This window comes from Artibeus jamaicensis, unplaced genomic scaffold (assembly GCF_021234435.1).
Source record: "Artibeus jamaicensis isolate MK-2021 breed Jamaican fruit bat unplaced genomic scaffold, CSHL_Jam_final scaffold_1019, whole genome shotgun sequence".
In the NCBI taxonomy this organism is placed as follows: domain Eukaryota; kingdom Metazoa; phylum Chordata; class Mammalia; order Chiroptera; family Phyllostomidae; genus Artibeus; species Artibeus jamaicensis.
Window position 1 is genome coordinate 4,498,137 of NW_026522025.1, and position 20,389 is coordinate 4,518,525.

At 46.1% G+C, this 20,389-nt stretch overlaps 1 protein-coding gene across 7 annotated transcripts in view; it reads right to left on the reverse strand.

The window, feature by feature from the left end:
- YIPF1 (Yip1 domain family member 1) overlaps positions 1-20,389 on the reverse strand; it is a 31,811-nt gene that overhangs the window by 2,169 nt on the left and 9,253 nt on the right. For 4 of the 7 annotated variants that reach the window (XM_037161793.2, XM_037161781.2, XM_037161802.2 and 1 more), the window contains 7 exons: positions 19,054-19,217; positions 15,675-15,755; positions 15,342-15,429; positions 11,715-11,831; positions 7,928-8,094; positions 7,392-7,574; positions 2,446-2,543 (listed from right to left, as the gene is read on the reverse strand). In XM_037161793.2, the coding sequence (XP_037017688.2) occupies positions 2,454-2,543; positions 7,392-7,574; positions 7,928-8,094; positions 11,715-11,831; positions 15,342-15,429; positions 15,675-15,755; positions 19,054-19,217 (890 nt within the window). In that variant the 3' untranslated portion in view covers positions 2,446-2,453. Of the gene's footprint in view, positions 1-1,978; positions 2,068-2,393; positions 2,544-7,391; positions 7,575-7,927; positions 8,095-11,714; positions 11,832-15,341; positions 15,430-15,674; positions 15,756-19,053; positions 19,218-20,389 lie in introns of all 7 variants that reach the window. The other 3 variants (XR_008389696.1, XR_005084750.2, XM_053655393.1) reach the window with 3 other exon arrangements.

Sequence of the window (20,389 nt, forward strand, 5' to 3'; positions counted from 1 at the left end):
TAAATATTATGGGTAAAATAAAAGGATGCCTTAGATTTGCTTCAAATGATATAAGGAACAAAAGTGGGTGTACAGATGAAACGAGACCAGCCAGGAGCTGACACTCACTGAAAGTGGCGAGGAGCACATGGGGACTCAGCGTACCAGTCACTCTACTCTTATCCACATTTAGAATTTCCACTAAATACGTTTTTTAAAAAGAATGAAAAGTTATTATATCGGCCTACTTGCCACCCCAGGTTCTCCCAATTTACCCAAAAGAAAGGGAAGAAAGAAGAACATTGAGAAAGAAATAGCCCAGCAATTGAGAATGGATTCCCTGGGCGGGGACATTTCAGACACTGCGTGGAAAAGAACAAGGGGCTGGGAGAAAGTAGTGCTAGGCGTGGTGTAAAGTCATCCAGTTTGGATGCTGTGTTAAAGGGGATTATAGCAACGAGTTAAAGCTGATTTCAGAATAAAAGAACTGATGTGTGTAAACCTAGCAAAAAGGACTGTAGCTTTGGCTCATAAAATGAGCACTCTTGACATGAGTAAGTGAAGAGATAGTTGCGTATAAACCCTGTGTGTGAATCAGGAGGGTTTTAATTATACAGCAGTCTCCTGATGCTCATCTCTTATTAAAGCCCTTCTCACGCTGCGGGATAATTATCTGCCGGCTGCGCTCCTCTGGACAGACCCACTTGTCACTGCCCCGGGAAGGCAGCCCCAGTCTAGATGTGGCCCTTCAGATATTCCATCCTGCAAGCTGAAGTAAGACTTGTAGGGACAGTTTCCAGGCTTTACCAGGGTTTTGGCTCAGAGAAGAAATGGCACCGGCCCTCAGGTGATAAGTTAATTTTTTAAAAAGAAGGAAGGAAAGAAGAAAGCCAGATAGTAACATCAGTGGCTTATGTAGGGGTAGCTTCCCTGATTACAAGTAGTTGGAGGTTTCAGGGAGAAATGGGGTTAATTTTCTCCCGGGAATGCATGCTAGCCTAAGTCCCCAGTGCACAGATTTACATGAAGAAGGTTATCTGTGAGATTAGAAGCCATTACTTTTTCAGTGAAAGCTGCAAGTCCAGAGATCGCAGGAGAGGGCACAGCCAGCCCATCGATCTGCAGAGCCTGGAGCTCTGACAGCCCCTCTCCCTGGCAAAGAGATTGATGCTTCTGCCAGGGAGGCTCCGCGGAAACCGTTTATCACGATCTCATTTGGAGACTTGACACCCAAATGGAGGTGCTGACACCCAAGTTTATAGATCTGAGCAAAGCCCAGAGGTATCAAATCTCTGTAAATCAGGATGGGGGGTCTACAAGGGCCCTGAGAACCAGTGTCTTCTCAGATGCCAGCTTCTAACTCTTCAGGTTGTAGCACCTGGGACACTTGGTCTAGAGCCGTCACAACTGCATTATAAGGAAGAAAATGAAGTCTCAGCTCAGCAGCAGGCTGAGAGAGCCCCCCACCAGAGCCTTGCCAGGGGGATGTCAGGTGTCCTGGGCCAAGGCAGGGACCCAGGCAACTGTCACCGTGTTCTCTACCTCTACCTCTCTCCAGATTTTCTTGTTCTCAGTGATACGGCATCACCGTGCCCCAATGAACTGCCCACATCTTCACCTTCCCAGAATCTGGGAAGCTGACAACTCCTCAGAACAATGGGTAACTGCTTCTGCTCAACCTTCAAGACCCAGTTCAAACAAGAACCCCTTGGTGATGTACAACACAGAGCGTAACAGGGTAGCAAGGTAAGTGATGCCCGTTGGAAGGGAAGGGATGTTTTAGACATCTGGAACAGCAAAGGGGAAGGCATGAGGAGTCTGGCCACAGCAAGTTCGGTGTGGCCGCAGCCTTGGAACACGCACGAGGAGGCAGCACGAGGAGGCAGCGCGAGGAGGCAGCGCGAGGAGGCAGCGCGAGGAGGCATCGGCGTTTCTCCTGCCCTCTCACCCGCTAAGCTAATCGCCGGCAGTGGAATCACCGGAGGCCCAGAGAACGTACCAGGCATTTGTAAGCTTTAGAGAAGTCATGGGTAATTTAAGAGAGGTCACATTCAGAGCCTGAGGCCAGGTGGAAAAGTCACAGGGAAACTAAAAAAAAACAAGCAAACAACCAAATAAATAAATTTAAAAAACCCCGCCAGGACTCTAACCAAAGGGAACGAACCTATACTGTGCCACTGGGAAGGAGACGGGGGGTAGAGGGGAAGGAATGCTGGGCCCGAAAGGCAGGAGCGCCTCTTCTAGGAGAACCTAAGTACCTGCGTTTCCCAAATTTATAGTCAGATCATGCAGATTACACAACTGAAGACTTCGGCAAGAGGGACATTTGCGTACACAAACACCACACTGAATTGTGCAAAAAGATGAAAGGGTCTGGCCCTCTGTCCCTGCGCTGACTGCACCGACGGACGCACCTGCCCATTTCCACCGCACCGCACCGCACGGAGGTAAAATGCAATCTCTTACTTTCTTCTTTAGCTGGACTTGGCTGCTATCACTGTCTGGTTTGGAACAACTGTAGTTGTTGGGAGATGTTCCACCTCTGGTGCATCAAAAAAGTACGCCTGTAGAAAAAGAAGGCCCACAGAGAGTTAAAATGCACTAAAAAAGTGTACCAGACTCCACACCAGCAGCGCTTCTGGGCTTTGGGGCCCCTACGTTTCCCTGTAACACGCTGGTCATCACACTGAACTATAGTCGTCTCTGCTTCGGCCCGTCTCTCTCACTCGGCTGGGAGTGCCTTTTTAAATTTCACTACCACTTATTGGGCATTTACCACATGTAACTTCATCCTCATAACAACCCGTGAGTTGTTATTATTACCCTCATTTGGCAGATGAAGAAACTGAGGTGCAGGGGGCTGTCATTCAGTCAGGTGCATGTGGCTAATGAGCGGTGAAGCCAGGACTCAAAGACGGGTCCTTCTAATTCCAGAGCTCTAGTCTCTCCTCCAAAGACTGTACCCTTCTGGGCTCTGAGTCACCAGCCCCTCACCCGGGCCTGGCACACAATGTACAGATTAATATTTAATGAATTGAACTATGAGAGGCTGCTGCTAACCAGGTAACTCTGTGAAGACCTGAAAAAGAAAGTGCCAGGCAGGCTGTACCTCATAGTTCTTCAGCTTGGAAATGAAAGGCTCAGTAAGTGCTTCCGCTTACCATCTACAATTTAACTGTCAAAAATCAGAAGGAGGTGAAAGAGAGAAAACAGGAAGGAGGATCTTCCCACCTGTGTCATGGTCTGAGAATCCTAACTTTAGCCCAGGAAAATACCAGTCTCACTAGCCTGGAACACTGGATGTTTGGACCACTGCACACCCAGGGCGTTAGAAAGGTAAAAAAATAAGCTGGTAAACCAAGAACCATTTCACCTGCTCTGCTCTCTATTGGCCAGAAGGGGGCACCAACACGACACACAGGAGCTCTCCCAAACAGATTTTCAGTTAATAGTCCATTTCAAAAAGTTTCTAGCAACAGACTCCCTCTAGTTTATCACGTTCCCAGAGTAGTTCTATTAGCTTTAAAAATCTTCCTCTCCAGAACCCCTTCCAGCAACTTTTTTTCTGAGGCAGGGAAAGAACAATCACAGCTTAAGGTTGGGTTCAGGGGCCACTGCTAGTGTTGGGGCCCCTGCTGTTACCTGGCAGGAGCAGGGAGCCCCGGAGCTGCGAGGAGGCAGGAACAATGCTTTCCCCCCAGACTCCTGGAGGAAACCCTCATCGGATGAAACGAGACAAGAGGCCCCAGTTCTATACTGGGCGCTGCTAATAAGTTGCACTGTGACTTGGACAAGTCACTCCACCCCTCTGGGCCTCCGTTTTGTTTTGCTGGGAACTTTTAATTTGATGGTATAATTTAACTTTACAGATTAAATGAGGAATTCTCTCTCTTAAAAGAAAAAAGGAATATATTTTTTTCCACTGATTTTATTTTTTTAATCCTCACCTGAGGACATTTTTTTCATTGCTTTAGAGAGAGGGAGAGAGCAAAATATGGATGCAGGAGAGAAGCATCAATTGCCTCCTGTGCTCATTCGCATCTGGACAGGAGGTTCGCCTGCACACATGGGGAGGGGGGCAGGGGGAGTCACACGTACCCGCACCCAAACGGAGGACTGAACCTGTAACCTAGCTATGTGCCCTGACTGGGATTCAAATCCCACAACCTTCAGTTACTACATGACTACAACCAGATGAGCCACACTGGCTAGGGCCCACTGATTTTACATACATGTTGAACAAATTCGAATAATACAAAAATGTGAAAGTACCCTGTTATTTAAAAAAAAAACCACTAACTTTTAGCCCTTTTTGTCTTTTTCTTGATTTAATCTTTATTGTATTTTTTCCATTACCATCTAGTCCCTTTATACCCCATTCTCCCCTCTTTTTGGGTTTCTAAAAATATATGTAACGCATAGGCTTTAGTGTTCTCAGCTGTAAAACAAGAGGATTAGAAAAAATGATCTCTAAGGGCAAGTTACGATTCACTAGTTCCACAAATACTGGGCAAAGGACCCTCCGCTGCCAGCACTAACCACCTCAAACGCAGGCTCGTACATCTCCAGTCATACCAGGCTCACCCTCTTCTGCTTCCTCAGCGTCCCTGCCAGGCGTGTGCCAGCACGAACATAGAGACCGTGCACAGGTGCAGCGCCAAGGGGACCTCAGCAGGTGCAGGCTGTCACATGCCTCACTGCACTGAGGCAAAAACACCAATCCGCGCTCCCAGGGGAGAGTGAGAAGGCCCAGCTGTCTGGTTCAGCCAGTGTCCCTTGGCTCCACTAACCCCCTGCCAACTCCTCTCCCTGCCTTTCCAATAATGTCTTCGTTTGTACAGCTTATCCTTTTTCTCACGTTGCACATACCATTTCATCCTTAACAGTAAGGGTGTTACTACAGCTCCTTTTTCTAAGTGAAGAGGTGGGGGTCTAGTGAGGGGAAATAACCAGAGCCCAGAGTGATGGAGCTGGGACTAGAACCCATTCCGAACTTCTTCGGCCCTTCTCACTGCACATCCCCTCTGGGAGAGAGAGAAAGAGGCGCTTTCTAGTGTGGAGAACAAAACCCCAGGCACTGCGCCCTGCCACACACCTGATCACAGGGCAGCTCCCTTCTCTGAGGAGGAAAAAACTGTGCTGCCAGAAAAGGTCCTGCACCCGCAATTACCTCCCACCTCCCGACCCCACCATCCACTCAGCCCTGCTCCTCCAAGTCCCTGAGAGCTCAACAGAGCAAAGCCTTTTCCCCTGCTTCCTTCCCTCCTCCAACTTCTCAACCAGGTAATAATGGGTAAAAAGTTCAGGAGAGAGACAGGAAGATGTCGGTGCAAGGCAACAATGAATGGGCACAGCCTTTAGAGTTGTATGACCTTGGGGCACTCAGGAGGAATTCGCAGCAGAGTGGTCCTGGAGGTGTGCGATGACACAGGGCTCTTAACCACTTCTTTGTATCTGAAGACACTGCCATGGTATATGAAGGGCTTTCGCAGCCATTTCAGAGTCTCAAAAAAAAGCCACTGAAAACAGGAACCTCCCTGACAGACGGTTCTGAGAGTTACGTCACTTGCCAGGGCTCACAGTGCTAAGCAGCTCCCAGTCCAGTGCTCTTTCCTCTTCATCACAGTGCACTCCTTTAACAAGTTCCTGTCCTGGCCAATGCGACTCAGTTGGCTGGCACGTCATTCCCTAACTGAAAGATGGCGGGACTGATTCTCGGTCAGGGCACACACTTTAGATTTCAGGTCTGATCCCCGGTCTGGGCGCAGGCATGTGTGAGCCCCACCCCCAGGCTGGAAGCATATCAGTCCCTGTTCGTGCATCAACCTCTGGGCGCATGTGGGAAGCAACCAATGGATGCTTCTCTCTCCCATCGATGTTCTCCTTCTCCCCTCCTCTCTCTCTCGTAAAAGTGATGAAAAAATGTCCTTGAGTGAAGATAAAAATAAATAAGAAGTTCCTGAGTAGCACGATGGGCCGGTAAATCCTTACTTCAATGTCATTTATCCCAAAAGGGAATGATAAGCCCAGGAGGTAAAGATCCTGGCCACACATACGGGTGAAATGGGTTAATAATAGCAATAACAACCACCACAACCACACCTCCCAGCTCCATCATCCAATCTGCCTTCCTCCTCTCTACTCTTCACAGAACCAAAAAAGGCAATGCCTTTTCTCCTCACCAACCCCCCCCCCCCAAGGTCTGTAAGGGGGAAAAAAACTCAGGCGAGAGATGGGAAGACGCCAGTGACAGGCATTACAGTGAGTTAGTTACAAAAAACAGGTTATTCTTCTTCGGTGAACAGAAGGGTCCCAGCAGCACTTCCAGGGATAAGCCAGAGACTCCAAGCGCCAGGCAGTGTCACTCTGCCAGGAGTCAAGCTCACAGTCCTCTGTCTCAAGGGTTTAAAGCTTAGGCATATGTGGGCTGTGTGTAAACCAGGTCCGTGTTCCCGAACTTGACATGTTTTATGAGACTTGTTCAATGATAAAGTATTAGAATCTTACTAATGCACTTAGGGAGACCACAGTTGTCTACACAAAAATTAAAGAGCAAATGGTGCCAAGGAAGTATTTCCTCCCGTAACTGCAAAACCAAGGGTCTGGACGTGGGCTGACAACTTCCCAGGGGCATGTCCTCTCTTTCATCAGAGACCATTCACCTAGTTGAACGCAGTTTTTCCAAAACCTGCACCAGCCCGTTAAGGCTGTGGACAGACGTTTTTGTGCACCACGTGTGCAAAAGATACAAAGTCACATCCCCTTCGGATCAAAGGAAAGGGGTCTAATTCATGGGATGCATTCTACGTTCTGTGCTCGCTCTACATTATTTTATTTTATCCTCAGAACATCCCCCGGAGGCAGGACCTATTACAGCGATATTACCGATTCAGAGAAGTTCACCAGCCAGTGAGCAACAGGGCTGGTCTTCAATCCAGGCCTGTCTGACTCCAAAGCACATGTTATCCCCAAAAGGGACAAACTAAACACGTGGACTCAATAACTATTTTACATGTTGTTCCCCTTAAAACGAATTCTCCCCTTTCCTCTATTTGGCTGCCTTCCCAAGCTTCCCACCTATGAAGCTTTAAATTTCAAAACTCTTTTCTAGTTATGTGCAGAAACCTAGCAAAAGCATACAAAGGCAGAACCCCCCAATCCTATTTATAGACACTGACCCACCCCACATCCTCTGGCCGGACACCAAACCTTAACCGGACATTAGAAACTAGGTAAAGCTGGAGATGACAATCAAATCCTCATAACTTTACCACCTCTCATCCAGCAGAGTCCATCTAAAACAGGATTTACTTTGTGGAGCCAGTTTTTAAAGAACAATTAGGTCTACAGTTTGAGGCTTTTCGGCATCTGCACTTAAAGCACACAGTAAGGACACAGGAACGAGACCGTACCAAGCAGCCCACAGAAAGCAGCATGTGCAGCAACACAATCGTCACGATGGTGGCCAATGCAACACGCCGGCTATCCTCCCGAACAGCTGGCCAAAACGTCATTGCCAAGACAGAGCCTGAGATGCCCAGGGCCATCATGACGAGGATCCAGCGAATGGCCTTCTGGGGGATAATCCACAGTACCTGAAAGAAGACAGGGAGGGGAGGGGTTTTGGGAGGCATTTCAGAGAGGCATCTGGATATTCCAGAGCCGTATGTTTATAAAGGCCCGTGAGTCAGTCGGCACCTGGCCCCCACGGCCTCTCTGGTTTCTCAGCACAGCCTGGAGAAACGCCACCAGCACGCAGGCTGGGGAAAGCTTTCTCAGCAGAGGGTTTTGGATCCACTGAAGGCACTCGGCCCCTCAGCCCCCATTCATGCTACAGCCCCCTACATTCACAGAGAATTTTTCAGGTGCACATCAGTATTAGGCTAGAAATAATGGTGGAATACGCAACCAAGAACAGGACAGCACGCAGAGTGAGCGTGGTACTTACTGCCGTGGGGATGTAAATGAAGAGCGAGTATCCGTAGACGCACACGATCTCCAGAAACGAATAGGAAACGATGTTCATGACTTTGCTGTTTCTCCACAGGAGGAAGCCCCAGAGTGCAAGAGGGACCAGCCAGGCGTAGGCATAGATGACTGTGGCTGCCATGGACACTGAGGAGGACAGGGCGCAGCGTCACCCCCACCGAGCCCGCAGTGCATTGTCAGAGCACTTCCAGTACCTCCCGGGCCGACTTCCCCAAAGTCCATCTACCTCGCTCAGCCACGCGATCGCAGCCGACTAGTCTTCATGGATCCCAGCACCCGACACACGGTAGGCGCTCTAGAAATGTGCTAAACTGATGAATCTTTGGCATTTGTCTTGGTAGTGACGATGACCAGTAGTCTCTCATATGGTTTTTAAAAATTTAACAACTAATATTATGAAATTGGTTATTAAAAACTAAATTATGCAACTGATACACTTCACAGGGCCACACTGCAAGTGTTTGAACATACTAAACATTTCAGTCAAATAAAAGCCAACTATCCCCTTGGAAGAACACCTCCTCTTTCCCAGTAGAACAAGAGCTGACACTGATTTCTTTAGCAAATTTATTAAAATGCCCTGGGTACAGATTCACTTGCTCTGCATGCTATTGGGGTTCCTTCTGTCTCTGAAATAGTGAGTTCCAGCTCACTGATGAATTGCTTGAAATATTCTCCAGTTTCACTTCCTTCTTTAAATTCTGTCTCTGTGGTGGAAAAGCTATTTAGCGGCTCTGGAGAACAGCAGCGTTCAGTACGTTACTGCACCTCCCTCCCGCTCCAGCAGCAGCGCACCCGGGAGCATTCGTGCTCCCTCTTCTGGAGTGGAGGGCCATAAAGCGTGGCCAAGCCCATGGCACCATGCACAAGATTTCCTACATGAAAATCAGCAGGTAATTCACTTAACGCTCTTGGTGAGAACAAAGGCACCCCTGGCAATCACAGTCAGACTCTGGTTAAGATGCATGATTGTCCAAAATTGTTAGCTCCCAGAGCGTTTTTTTTTCACATTGGAAACTGCCTGATTAAGCCAAACGTAAACATGCTGACATACTGGGTTTTTTTCTTAGATAACTAAAAGAAGGGGAAAAGAATCACCACTATGGCCCTGGCACTGGTGTAGCTCAGTGGATTGATCGTGCACAGGCTTGCAAACCAAAGAGGATCGTGGTTCAATTCCCAGTCAGGGCACATGCCTGGGTTGCAGGCCAGTTCCCAGCAGGGGATGCACACGAGAGGCAACCATACACTGATATTTCTCTCCCTCTCTCCCCTTCGCCTCTAAAGATAAATAAAATCTTAAAAAAAAAAAAGAATCACCACTATGGTTACAGCTAGTCACTGGGTGTCAGGCGTCACAGTGACGGCTTTATCTAGAGGCAACACTGTGTAACAGCCAGGGGCACAGACTCTGGATGCAGGCTCCACGGCTTCTGATCCTGGCCTGGTCCTGGCTGTGCCACTTACAGCTACATAGCCCTGGGTGGGAGTCGCTCACCCATCCTACCTCAGTTCCCTTATCTGTAAAATGGGAAAAGTAATAGTATACTATACCTTAAAAGATTATTATAATTAAATGAGTAAAAACAGGTATACTTAAAATACTGATTGATGAATAATAAGTAACCAATAATTAGCTTTTTATATTGTTAACAGATATGTAAACATATTATTTCATATATTCTATATCTTCATTTTAGAAACAAGGATACAGGATCTGAGAAGCTAAGTGTTCAAGGTCAAATAATTAATAAGTGGTGGCAGCAGGAACTGAACTTGGATGTGTGACCTACAGTCTTTACATAAAACGGAAACCTGTTTACTGACAGACGCAATGACTATCTTACTTGGACACTCACCCCCTGACTCCCTGATACTGAGGTGCTCAGCCAAAGAGGGTAAGAACAGACAAAGGCCCTCCTAAGGGCCTCGGGCAGGTGATCACCCCCTCTTTTCCATCAGTATACCTGTACGTACTTCCAAGACAGAAATTAACACATACTGTTCACAACAGTGTGCATTTCCCAGTCTTTCTTTGATTAACCATTGAAGCTACTTGAAGGCAGGGTCTATACCTCATGGATAGTATTTACTGAGTTAACCTCACCTGACAAATGGAGTTGGGAATGAATCCAGGTCTGATTCCGTGATGGGAAGGAAAGAGAAGGGAAACTGGGCATGATGGTTGCAGGGTAAGAAAGACAGAGGCTACAGAGGGGCACACCTACATACACACAAGAAATATTTCTGCATACATGCATGTATCTGTTCACATATGTGTACATGCATGTGATATTGCTTTGCATATATCAACTCTCTATTCATATAATAGTCCTATAATACAGGTACTAGTATTTCCATTTCGCTGATAAGGAACCTGAGGCCAACAGAGACGAAATGACCTGCCCAACAAGGTAGAAGTTACTGAGTGGAGAGGCTGGAACTTGCAGCCAGTGACCTGGTCCGCGGGACCATGCTCCCATACGGCCTGTGTTGCGACAGGACGGCAGGCAGGGAGGAGAAAATTGAGGGAGTGGAACAGGTCCATCTCCTACAAAGCCAAACTTTCTCATTCTGGAGTGGCTCTCATCTGCAAGTCCCTGAAAACAGTTTTTGTTTCTAATTATCCAATACTACCACAAGAAAGTAAGTTTTAAAACAGGAATGTCACCCACAAGCCCACGACCAGGACACACGCTCATTTCTGCGTTTCCCCTTCCAGGCCCTGACCACACACAGACTTCTCTTTAACAAGGCTGCTGACAGCACAGGCGTCTGGACGATCGGCCTCCCCCTTGCTCAAGACACAGGGGTGTCTGAGCTTTTGGTGTCTCTGGGCCACACTGGAAGAAGAAGAGTTGTCTTGGGCCACACATTAAATACAACAACACTAATGAAAACTGGTGAGAGAAAAAAAAAAGTTTTCAACTAAATTATGATTTTGTGTTGGGCAGTGTTCATAGCCACCCTGGGCCGCATGCAGCCCACAAGCCGTGGGTTGGACACCCCTACTAGAGCTTCTTAATTAGTGGCTGCAGACCCTGCTAGTTGAGTCACCGTGACTTAAAAATAACAATGCCCCTACTGTGCCCAACATTTAGATTACACAAATAATGCTACAGTGGAAACTTTCATGCACACTGCTTTTTGCTTATTTTGCACATTTTTCTTTGAATAAATTCCAATTGCTATTGGGCACTCATTTACAGTTTTCCAGAAGATTATATGGATTCATAATATTGTGACTTACTTAATACCACTAAAGTGTACACTTAAAAATGGTTAACATGGCCCTAACCGGAGTGGCTCAGTGGGTTGGGCATCATCCCCCAAACCAAAAGGTCTCTGATTCGATTCCTGGTCAGGGCACAGGCCTGGGTTGCAGGTCCCCGAGTAGGGGCATGAGAGAAGCAACTGATCCATATTTTTCTCCACACAGCGGCGTTTCTCTCCTTCTCCCTCCCTTCCCCTCTCTCTAAAAACTAAATAAATAAAATATTTTAAAAAATAAAAAGTAAATAAAAGTAGTTAACATGGTAAATTTTTGCCTATTTTACACTTTTTAAAGTAGGCAGGTTCATATGGATGGGCAGGGCGGTACCTTCCGAGACACCACGTGGGTCTGAGCCCTGACGCACAGAAAGCAGGGCTGCGGCACCGCAGGCAGGGAACTAAGCCCTCAGTGGGGGAAAGGAGCTGTGGTCACTAACGGACAGCATTCCAAATGAGCCAAGCTATTCACCAACCTTTCCGGAATTCGGGTACATAATGGTACGTCTTCTCTCCCAGATGGATTAAGAAGTTGGAGAGATTCCCACTGATGGCGATGACAAAGACCAGCGTGGCGCATATCCAAAAGGGGCCTGCCAGGGAAACCAGAAAATTCAGAGACAAGAAAGGGAAGCACCAGCCTTTAGATTTTAAGAATATTTTCTTATCTACCTTGCCCTTACATTTCCCCTTGCTTATTCATGTAAGCAAGGGGAAATGATTTTTAGATATATTCAATATTCATTTAGCGGGAATTTTCTCTTTTAAAAGGCCAAAAGCAAAACTCAGTAATTAGCTGCCTTAAAGATAGGGGATTGGAACACAAAAGCCAAAACACCTCCCATAATGAGGTGAACAAAGACTAATTTGTTTACAGCTTCTTTTACTGGAGGATCACCAAAATAATTCACAAACATTGTGTTAAACTTTTACCATCAGGATTCAGGAAGCAAGTTACTTCCCTTAGCTAAGTGCCAAAATGTTAGTACCAGGAAACAAACAAACAAACCTAAAATCAGACAGGTCCTTCTGCAAAGACTGGGGCAAACAGAACGCTTTAGGGAGGAGTTAGTGTGATCTACCAATTCACCAGGTGTGTTTAAGGCTTTCTTTTTTTCCTTGTTTCTTTTTAACAAAAAAGTAACACATGCACAAAGTTTAGTGTTTGAAAAGCACAAAAGGGAGTACAGAGGAGAGTAAACTTTCTTCCCTCGCTGGTCCCTCGCTATGGGGCTATGCGTTCCCCTTCCCAGACCTCACTATTGTAACCAGTTTCTGGTAGATCCTGCCAGAGATTTCTACACACATAAAGCAAATGCATATTTGCATGTGTGCCCGTCTTATACAAATGGTTACATACATATTTACTTTCACCTTAATATATCCTGGAGATTCTACCACAGCTGAGATAAAAATCAGCTTTATTCTTTTTCCGTGACTACACTCCACTCCACTGAATGGACGAGTCTGCCATGCCTGCAAATCCCTTTCATTGTTTCACTTGATTTCATGAACACACTGTCCTTGTTTCTCCTCATCTAGAAAAAGTTCTAGTAGAATAAATATGATTTTAAATCCGGAGGTTTTAATAAATTGTATGAATGTCATTTTCAATCTCACCAATATTTTGCAATGCTTTTTGGGATAGTTGCAGGCACCTTGACACGTCTTAAAATTAAGAGAATTACTGTGCTGGGTGAGGGGACGAGTGGAAACGGGTCAGCGCTTTGCAAAGCCACGCCGGGTCCTGAAGGCCGGGAAGGGAGCGCAGGCACTCGACTGGGCGCTCCCAGAGTCGCCCTCAGCTTCCCACACATTGCTGGGCACTCACTATCCTTTAAGCTCTCTGCTACAGCCAAGGACTAAATCTTGTTCACTGTTACATTTTGAGAGCCTGGCACCTTAAAGATGCATCAAATAAACAAAAAAAGACTAAACCCCTACAACCAACAATAATTTAAAAAATCTTGTCCTGGCTGGTGTGGCTCAGTAGACTGAGTGCCAGCCTGTGAACTGAAAGACTACTGGTTTGATTCCTGGTCAGGGCACATGCCTGGGTTGCAGGGCTGGGTCCCCAGTTGGGGGCATTCAGAAAGCAGCTGATCGATATATGTCTCTCACAGAGATGTTTCTCTCCCTCTCTTTCTCCCTCCCTTCCCCCTGTCTAAAAATAAATACATAAAGTCTAAAAATAAAAAAAATTCCCTAAAAGCTTTGTAGGACAAATGAATGAAATTGACCTTGCGCTGTTGATGGGGGGAGACCACCCAAGCCCATCACCACAAGTGGCCACAGTATTACCAGTGGCCGCAGTACCACAGTACCCATGACAGAGCTGTCAGACGCATTCACCAAGTTCCCACGCCAGCCAGGCCTGGCCCGCGCTGCTGCCCCAGAGCGCTCAGGCGCGAGGGAGTCCTGGACTCCAGAGACACGCAGCCCCTGTGCATCCCAGGCCCGCTCGCTGCTTCACGTCGCCTCTCATCTCCCCCTTCCTGCCAAATTCCTACTCTTACTACAGGGAGGGGTGGAAAGGAGCCTTAATTTAGCTCGTAGTATGTGGTTTTTAGTCAATGAAATATTTCTAACATCCAGAAAAGCACAAAGAATGATAAAACAAACCTCAATTGTGTTATTTTGATAAGGCTACCCTGGAGTATGGGAAATAAAACAGTTTAAGACATCACCTTTAAACTGTTTTATGAGCTCTGCACTTGGCACCTGTAGAGTGCTCAAGAGAATGTCAGTTCTCTCTTCCTCCCCCTTTGGGGGTGGAGACTATGGCTTTGTCTTTGAACCTTCGGTCTCCAGCACAAAGCAAGGTGCTCACAAACTGTCTGGGCCAAGCCTGCGCCAGGCACTGACGGCATGGACCACCCAGACACTGAGTCGGCCTCTCAACAAGCGCTCAGGCTACAGGAATGAAGGACAGGACTGAAAAGAAACCACTCGGCAGCCCCGGATGTGGGCATGGCCACGGTGATGGTCTCCACGCCGTGCTCACTGGAGCTACAGGAATTCCGCAGATCGCTGGGTGGAACCCCTGGTCCTGTGGCAAAGAGCTGTGGCTGAATGGAAGGGGCCCCTCGGCCCCCAGAGCTGTTACACTTACCCTGGTTTTAGATGTCGGATATCAGTGCCACACGATGACAAGTTTCTGTAGCTTAAAACCTCCAGGCTAACAGAATACGTCTCGGCCTTCCATAATGCTGAGCTGGGCTCTAGTTCTACTCTGTTTTGTTTGACAACTCTCAGCCTTAGTTTCCTCACACAGAAAACAGGATGGCAGTACTTAATACACAGTCAGCCTCAGTTTAAGGATCAAATAATGTATTAATTGGTACTCAGAAATTTCTCTTGAACTCTTTTCCTCTTACAATCAATACATACAATCACTCTAACACTTGCTGTTTAGGATTGAGTATATATATTACTAAGCCCCATTGAGCATCAGCTTCCTCTTTTGAAAAACAGGATAACAATACCTATCCCAAAGGTTGTTGCAAGAATTAAATGTGACCACGCACGCGAAGTCTCCCAGAGCACCTGTGCACAAGTGCTCAGAGCCACTGCCTTCCCTCAAACCCAGAAAACTGCTCCTGGTGGAGCCCTCTCCTGCAGGGTGCTGGGGGGCCTCTGACCCTTCTCAGGCAGCAGGGACACTGAGGATGACAGTCATCTCCTGCCCCCTTCCTACAGACTTCTAATGCTACTGCCAAGTCCCAAGGGGAGGAGCCAGTCTGTCTGAAGGCAGAGATGGGACTCAATAAAGAAATGTTCTGCATATTCCCCCACCCAAGCCAATTCCTCTAAAACCGAAGTCAACAATCTCCTCTTAGAAAAAGTAACTTAATTTGTCCAAAGTTGTAATGTCATTTGAAAGCTTTCAAAATATGTACTATTACTTATAATCATGGCATTAATGGAACAAATAATCGCATTTTCTCCAAAATTCTTTGCGAGGGTTGCTAATGAACTCGGAAAAGTCCAATAAAATGCCACCTGCCCTGCCAACAGTGCACTCGCCAGCTTTCCAGGTAATGTGCACACTCGCCCGAGTTCACCGGGCACGTGGTGAAGAATCAGAAAGGCACAACACGTACCGTAGAGATCTGGGTTGCTGCGGATATATAACCTCACGAAGTTTTTTCCTGGTATTGGCAAAAGAGACCCTTTTATTCTGTCAAAGACCTGGAAAACAACACAGCAGTAAGTCTGCCGAAGATCATTTTTAAGATTAATAAATTCAACAACTACAAAACTGAGACCCGGTTATTAGAGCTTTTATGATGGTAGTATTTTCAAGTACTGGTGACCCTTTACTTTTGTGAGACCCTGCGCAGTGTGCAGAAGCTTTCACCTGGCTTCACTGCTTAGCCAAAGGAGAAACGCATCTCCACTCCATGTAACAGCAAAGCCAAAACTGCTTCACAAACCTGGTACGTGTCCACGTCGAAAAATGTTTGATAGTATTCAAAGGTCCAGAAAGGGGAGCTTTTCTTCTGTCCAGCAAGTAACTGTCAGAGGTAAAATAAAACATAATGATTTCCTCATTCCCGGTACACAGAGAGAAAGGGAGCTGATCTAACGTAAAACCAAGAAGTACGAAAGACCAAGCTTTTCTGCATCCATCAATCAACTTTGCAAAAGCCACGCCCAACTCTCAGCCTGACAGGAAACGAGCATGGGTTTGGAAGTGTCCCCAAAAGGCTTCAAATCCTGGTCCCTCCACTAGGGGGCAGCTTCATCGAATCACTAGACTCCTCTCAGTCTTCGTTCTCTTATCTACAAAGTACTGCTAACAAGATCTACTCCACATGTAGACTTTAGCTAGAGATACATAGCTCATGTAGATCATATTAATCCTCATAGGATTATAGGGGGGATTAATTATACATAATATATGTTACGTAGAATAATACATATGTGCATCTATTTATACACACACACAGAAGGCAGTCAGTGTATCTTTTCTTCCCTCACCCCTTCAAGATCCCTACTACTGTCACCACCCGCATTCTCAAGAATCTGATATACTGCTTCACTCTGAAGTACTAGAAATGTAAAATATACTCTCTGACAAAAGAAACAAAACTCCAGTTTACAAGCAGCGCCCGTGCGGGCCACACCTGCCCCAACAACACAGCTGCTTGACAGCGGAAAGCAGGCCGCATGCCGGAATTGCGACTGCGGCCTTCAGTTCCCTGGAGAGGATTCATGCACAAAAGGAGAGATACTCTAAGGAACCCTGAAGGACAAGGGAAGGTGCCCCCAGCAAATATGTTTGCTCATTATACCCCAGCCAGTGTGGCTCGGTTGACTGGGCGTCGTCCCACAAACCAAAAGATCACCAGTGAGCTTCCTGGTTGGGTCACATGCCTGGGTTGCAGGTTTGGTGCCAGATCAGGGCACGTATGCAAGGTAACTGATCGATATATGTCTCTCTCACGTGGATGTTTCTTTCCCTTTCTCCCTCCCTCCCCCTCTCACTAAAATCAAAACAAAATGGAATTTAGCAAAAAAATTTTTTTGTTCATTATAAAGGAGAAAATATTCACAATTAAGTTGTCCAATGGTGGCAGTGGCTGCTTTACACAATAACGAACGGCCTGTTTTAGGGGTGTCTGTGTGTTGTCTTTCTGATCTACCACGAACAGCATCAATATCTGGGAAGGGAGACTGAAGGTTCCCTAATATCACATGACAGGGAACACCATAGGCCCATGTTCCACAGCTAGGCCAGGAAATTATCAGAATACTGGTAAACTCTGCCCAATACACAGACATTAAAATAAAAAACAGAATGTTTTAAGATTTTTCCCCTTATACATTTCTTCTTAGACTTTTGAAGCCTGCTGTTGCTCAATGTGATAACTAATTATATGCATCAGTTTCTCTGGGCCATGATAGCCAGATATTTGGTCAAACATTATTTTGGGTGTTTCTATGAGGGTGTTTTTAGATGACATTCACATTTAAATCAGTAGACTTCTTGAGTAAAGAAGACTGCCTACCAGTATGTGGGTGGACCTCAGCCAATTAGGCGCAGGCCTACACAGAACAAAGGGCTGACCTCCTGAGCAAGAGGGAATTCTCCAGCAGACGATGTGCAGGCTTGAGTTCCAACATCCGCACTTCCTGGTTCTACAGCAGAATGGCTTTGAACTCAAACTCCAACTTTTTCTGAGTCTGCAGCCTACCAGCCTCCTCCATCAGATTTTAGACTCGCCACGAGATTTCCACAGTCATGCAAACCAATTCTTTAAAATAAATTTCATTTCCTGTGTATTTACATCTTACTGGTCCCACCTCTCTGGAGAGCCCTACGAAACTTAACTACACTAAGAATTACTCCTGTCTCCTGAGCTGTAAGCACGTAACATACACGAACACCAGCACAGAGGGGAGGTGCACAGGCTCTTGGACTTGCACTATCTCGGTTTGAAGCTATCTGCTTCCTGCCAGCTGCATGTATGGAGCAAGCTACTTAAACTGTGTGTCTCAGGTTCTCATCTGTAAAATGAGGATAAGAATAGTTCCTGGCATCAGGGTTGTTTTGAGGATTAAATAAGATGATCCAAGTTAAGAATTCAAAATGTGTCTGGTAGACATTAAACACTGAATAAATATTAACTACTGTGATGGCAATAAAGACAACAGTCAACACGCACATCCTTTTATATTTCGGATGAGGAAACCTAGGCTGAAGGAAGTTCAAGTACCTTACCCAACACCACATGGCTATCACTACTGACCTGGACCAGGATTCGGAGTTAGGCTCCTGGTCAGAGCTCTTGTCGCAGCATCTAGTATGTAATGCTGTTTGATTTAGCATCAGCGTTGGTGCTTATTTTGGTATTTCGTGGGGCTCCACCAAGAGCACCTGGCACCCAAGCACTCTACCACTTTAATAAGCCTGGACGGAACGCACTGCTATAAACTGGGTGCTTCTCTAGTGCACTACAATCATGATTCCATCTACAAAATATCACTAGAAACACCATTTTTTCTGGAACACGCAAAGTGCACATGGAATTAAATCTTTGTGGCAAAAAAAGCCACCTGACAGTCACTACCCGCCCATGTGCAGAAACCCAGAAGTTTCCCTAAATCCTCCCTGTCTTCTCTCACCCCTTTGCCACCAAGTCCTGCCAAGCCCACCCCCAGACATGTGTGTCCAACCCCAGTCCAGGCTTTGCCCCTTCTCGCCGGGACCACTCTAACAGTCTCCTACCTGGTTTCCTGGCCTCCAGGCCATCTCCCCACAATTTACATTCTGTATGGCTGCCACATCTTAACTGTCTTTAAATGTGTCTGGCCATATTGTTTAAAATCTTTTAACGGCTCCCAGTAGTTTTCAGAATATTCCTATGCACTGGGTTGGGTCCTTGCCTATCGGTGTAGCCTCATCTCCTGTCTTCACCAGACTTTGCTCCCAGTGTATGTGCAGACAGAAGATGTGCTGTCTGCACCATGTTCTTTCATGTCTGTGACTTTGCTAAAGCTGTTGCCTACAATGCCCTTCCCTGCCTTCTCCTCCTGGCTACCAACTACTCTTTCATCAAGACCCAGCCTAAAGGTCGCCACCTCCAGGAAGCTTCCTGTAACACCCTTCTCGCTGCTCCCACAGCCCTGCTGCTCCCCCATCCAGTGTGTTTCCCATGGATGACAGTGGTCTGTTTGCCCATCTGTTTATCCCCCCCAGGCAGAGACCACCAGTGATGCCACATTGTGTTGGCACTGCCTGGCATTCTACCTGGCACACAGGAGATGGTAAATAAATACACAAGTTCAATTTCAAAGACAAGTGCAAACCTCAGTTTTGTCAGACTCATCGTTTCCCAGTAGTTCATCATCCTCTTCTCTCCCAGAGCTTCTTGGGGGTCCTGGCTGATGTCTGGGAGTTTCCCCAGGACCCTCAATGCTTATCGTGGTGGCATCTGCATTTGTCGCTAGAGAAGTGGCTACATCACCAAATTCTGAAATCAATTAGAACACAAGGGCATCAAAGACCTTACCTACACTGGAAATGCTATACCTTTCATTTAAAGGCAAACTGTTATAACCTCAACTTTGCTACAAACCCTATCCGATACAAATGACAAAAAGTCTCTTAAAAAATCTCATCTAGAAATCAAGCTGACATAGAAAAATTATTATGAAGATAGCAGACATTGAAGTCAGACCTAGATTTCAGTCCTGTCTCAGCTACTAACCAATTACATGAACCTAAGTAAGTAACTCAACCTGTGTAAGCCCCAGTGTTCTCATCTGTACAATGGGGAGAATAGTATCAAAGTCTGAAGAATTTTGGGAAAGTTAGGAATATTACCTAAATGAAGTCCTCAGCAGAGTGCCTGACCCACACCAAGAACCCAATCTAAACCTTTCTTCATTGATTCTAGTACAAAAAATTTAATGAAGTTATTTTTTTACAGTAAGGTCTACATAATCGTTATAAAACATATGGGAACAAAAATGAAAGTAGAAACTGCAGAATAAAAATCACTCTTAACCCCACCATATAAAGGCAAGCACTATTAACTTCTGTTATATTTCCTTTTCCTTATATAGTAAGATTCATGCCAGTGAAGAAAATTGATTCACACAACAAATACCCACTGCATGCCTATGGTGTGCCAAGTGCTCATTTAGGACGTGATAATACTATATAAACAATTTTGTATCCTGTTCCGTCTACTGGTGATTATACAAAGATGATTTCATATCAGTCTTTACAGTGATCATTTATGTGGCTACATAATATTTTATCAGCCAGGGGCAGGGAGAGTAGGAGAAAGACACTGTAAGTTAACACAATTACTCCACTGTTATTGGATGTTTGGGGTGTTTTCAACTCTTCATTAGTACAAATAACACTGTGAGGAGTATCTGTGCAGAAAGAGCATTTTGGATTATTGCCTTAGGACAAACACCTCTCAGTGCAATCACTAGGTCGATCAAAGGGTACAAAGCATTTTTAAGGCTCTTGAACATATCGTTAAACTGCTCTCCAGAAGAACCTCACCTATTCATGTCCACAAGCAATGATTGAGACTTCCTGCCTCTGGGTAGACTAACGAACTTTATTTAGCTGTTCTTGACCACAATTCAGGGCATCTCTGGAACTAGGCAGGACTAAGACAGGGTA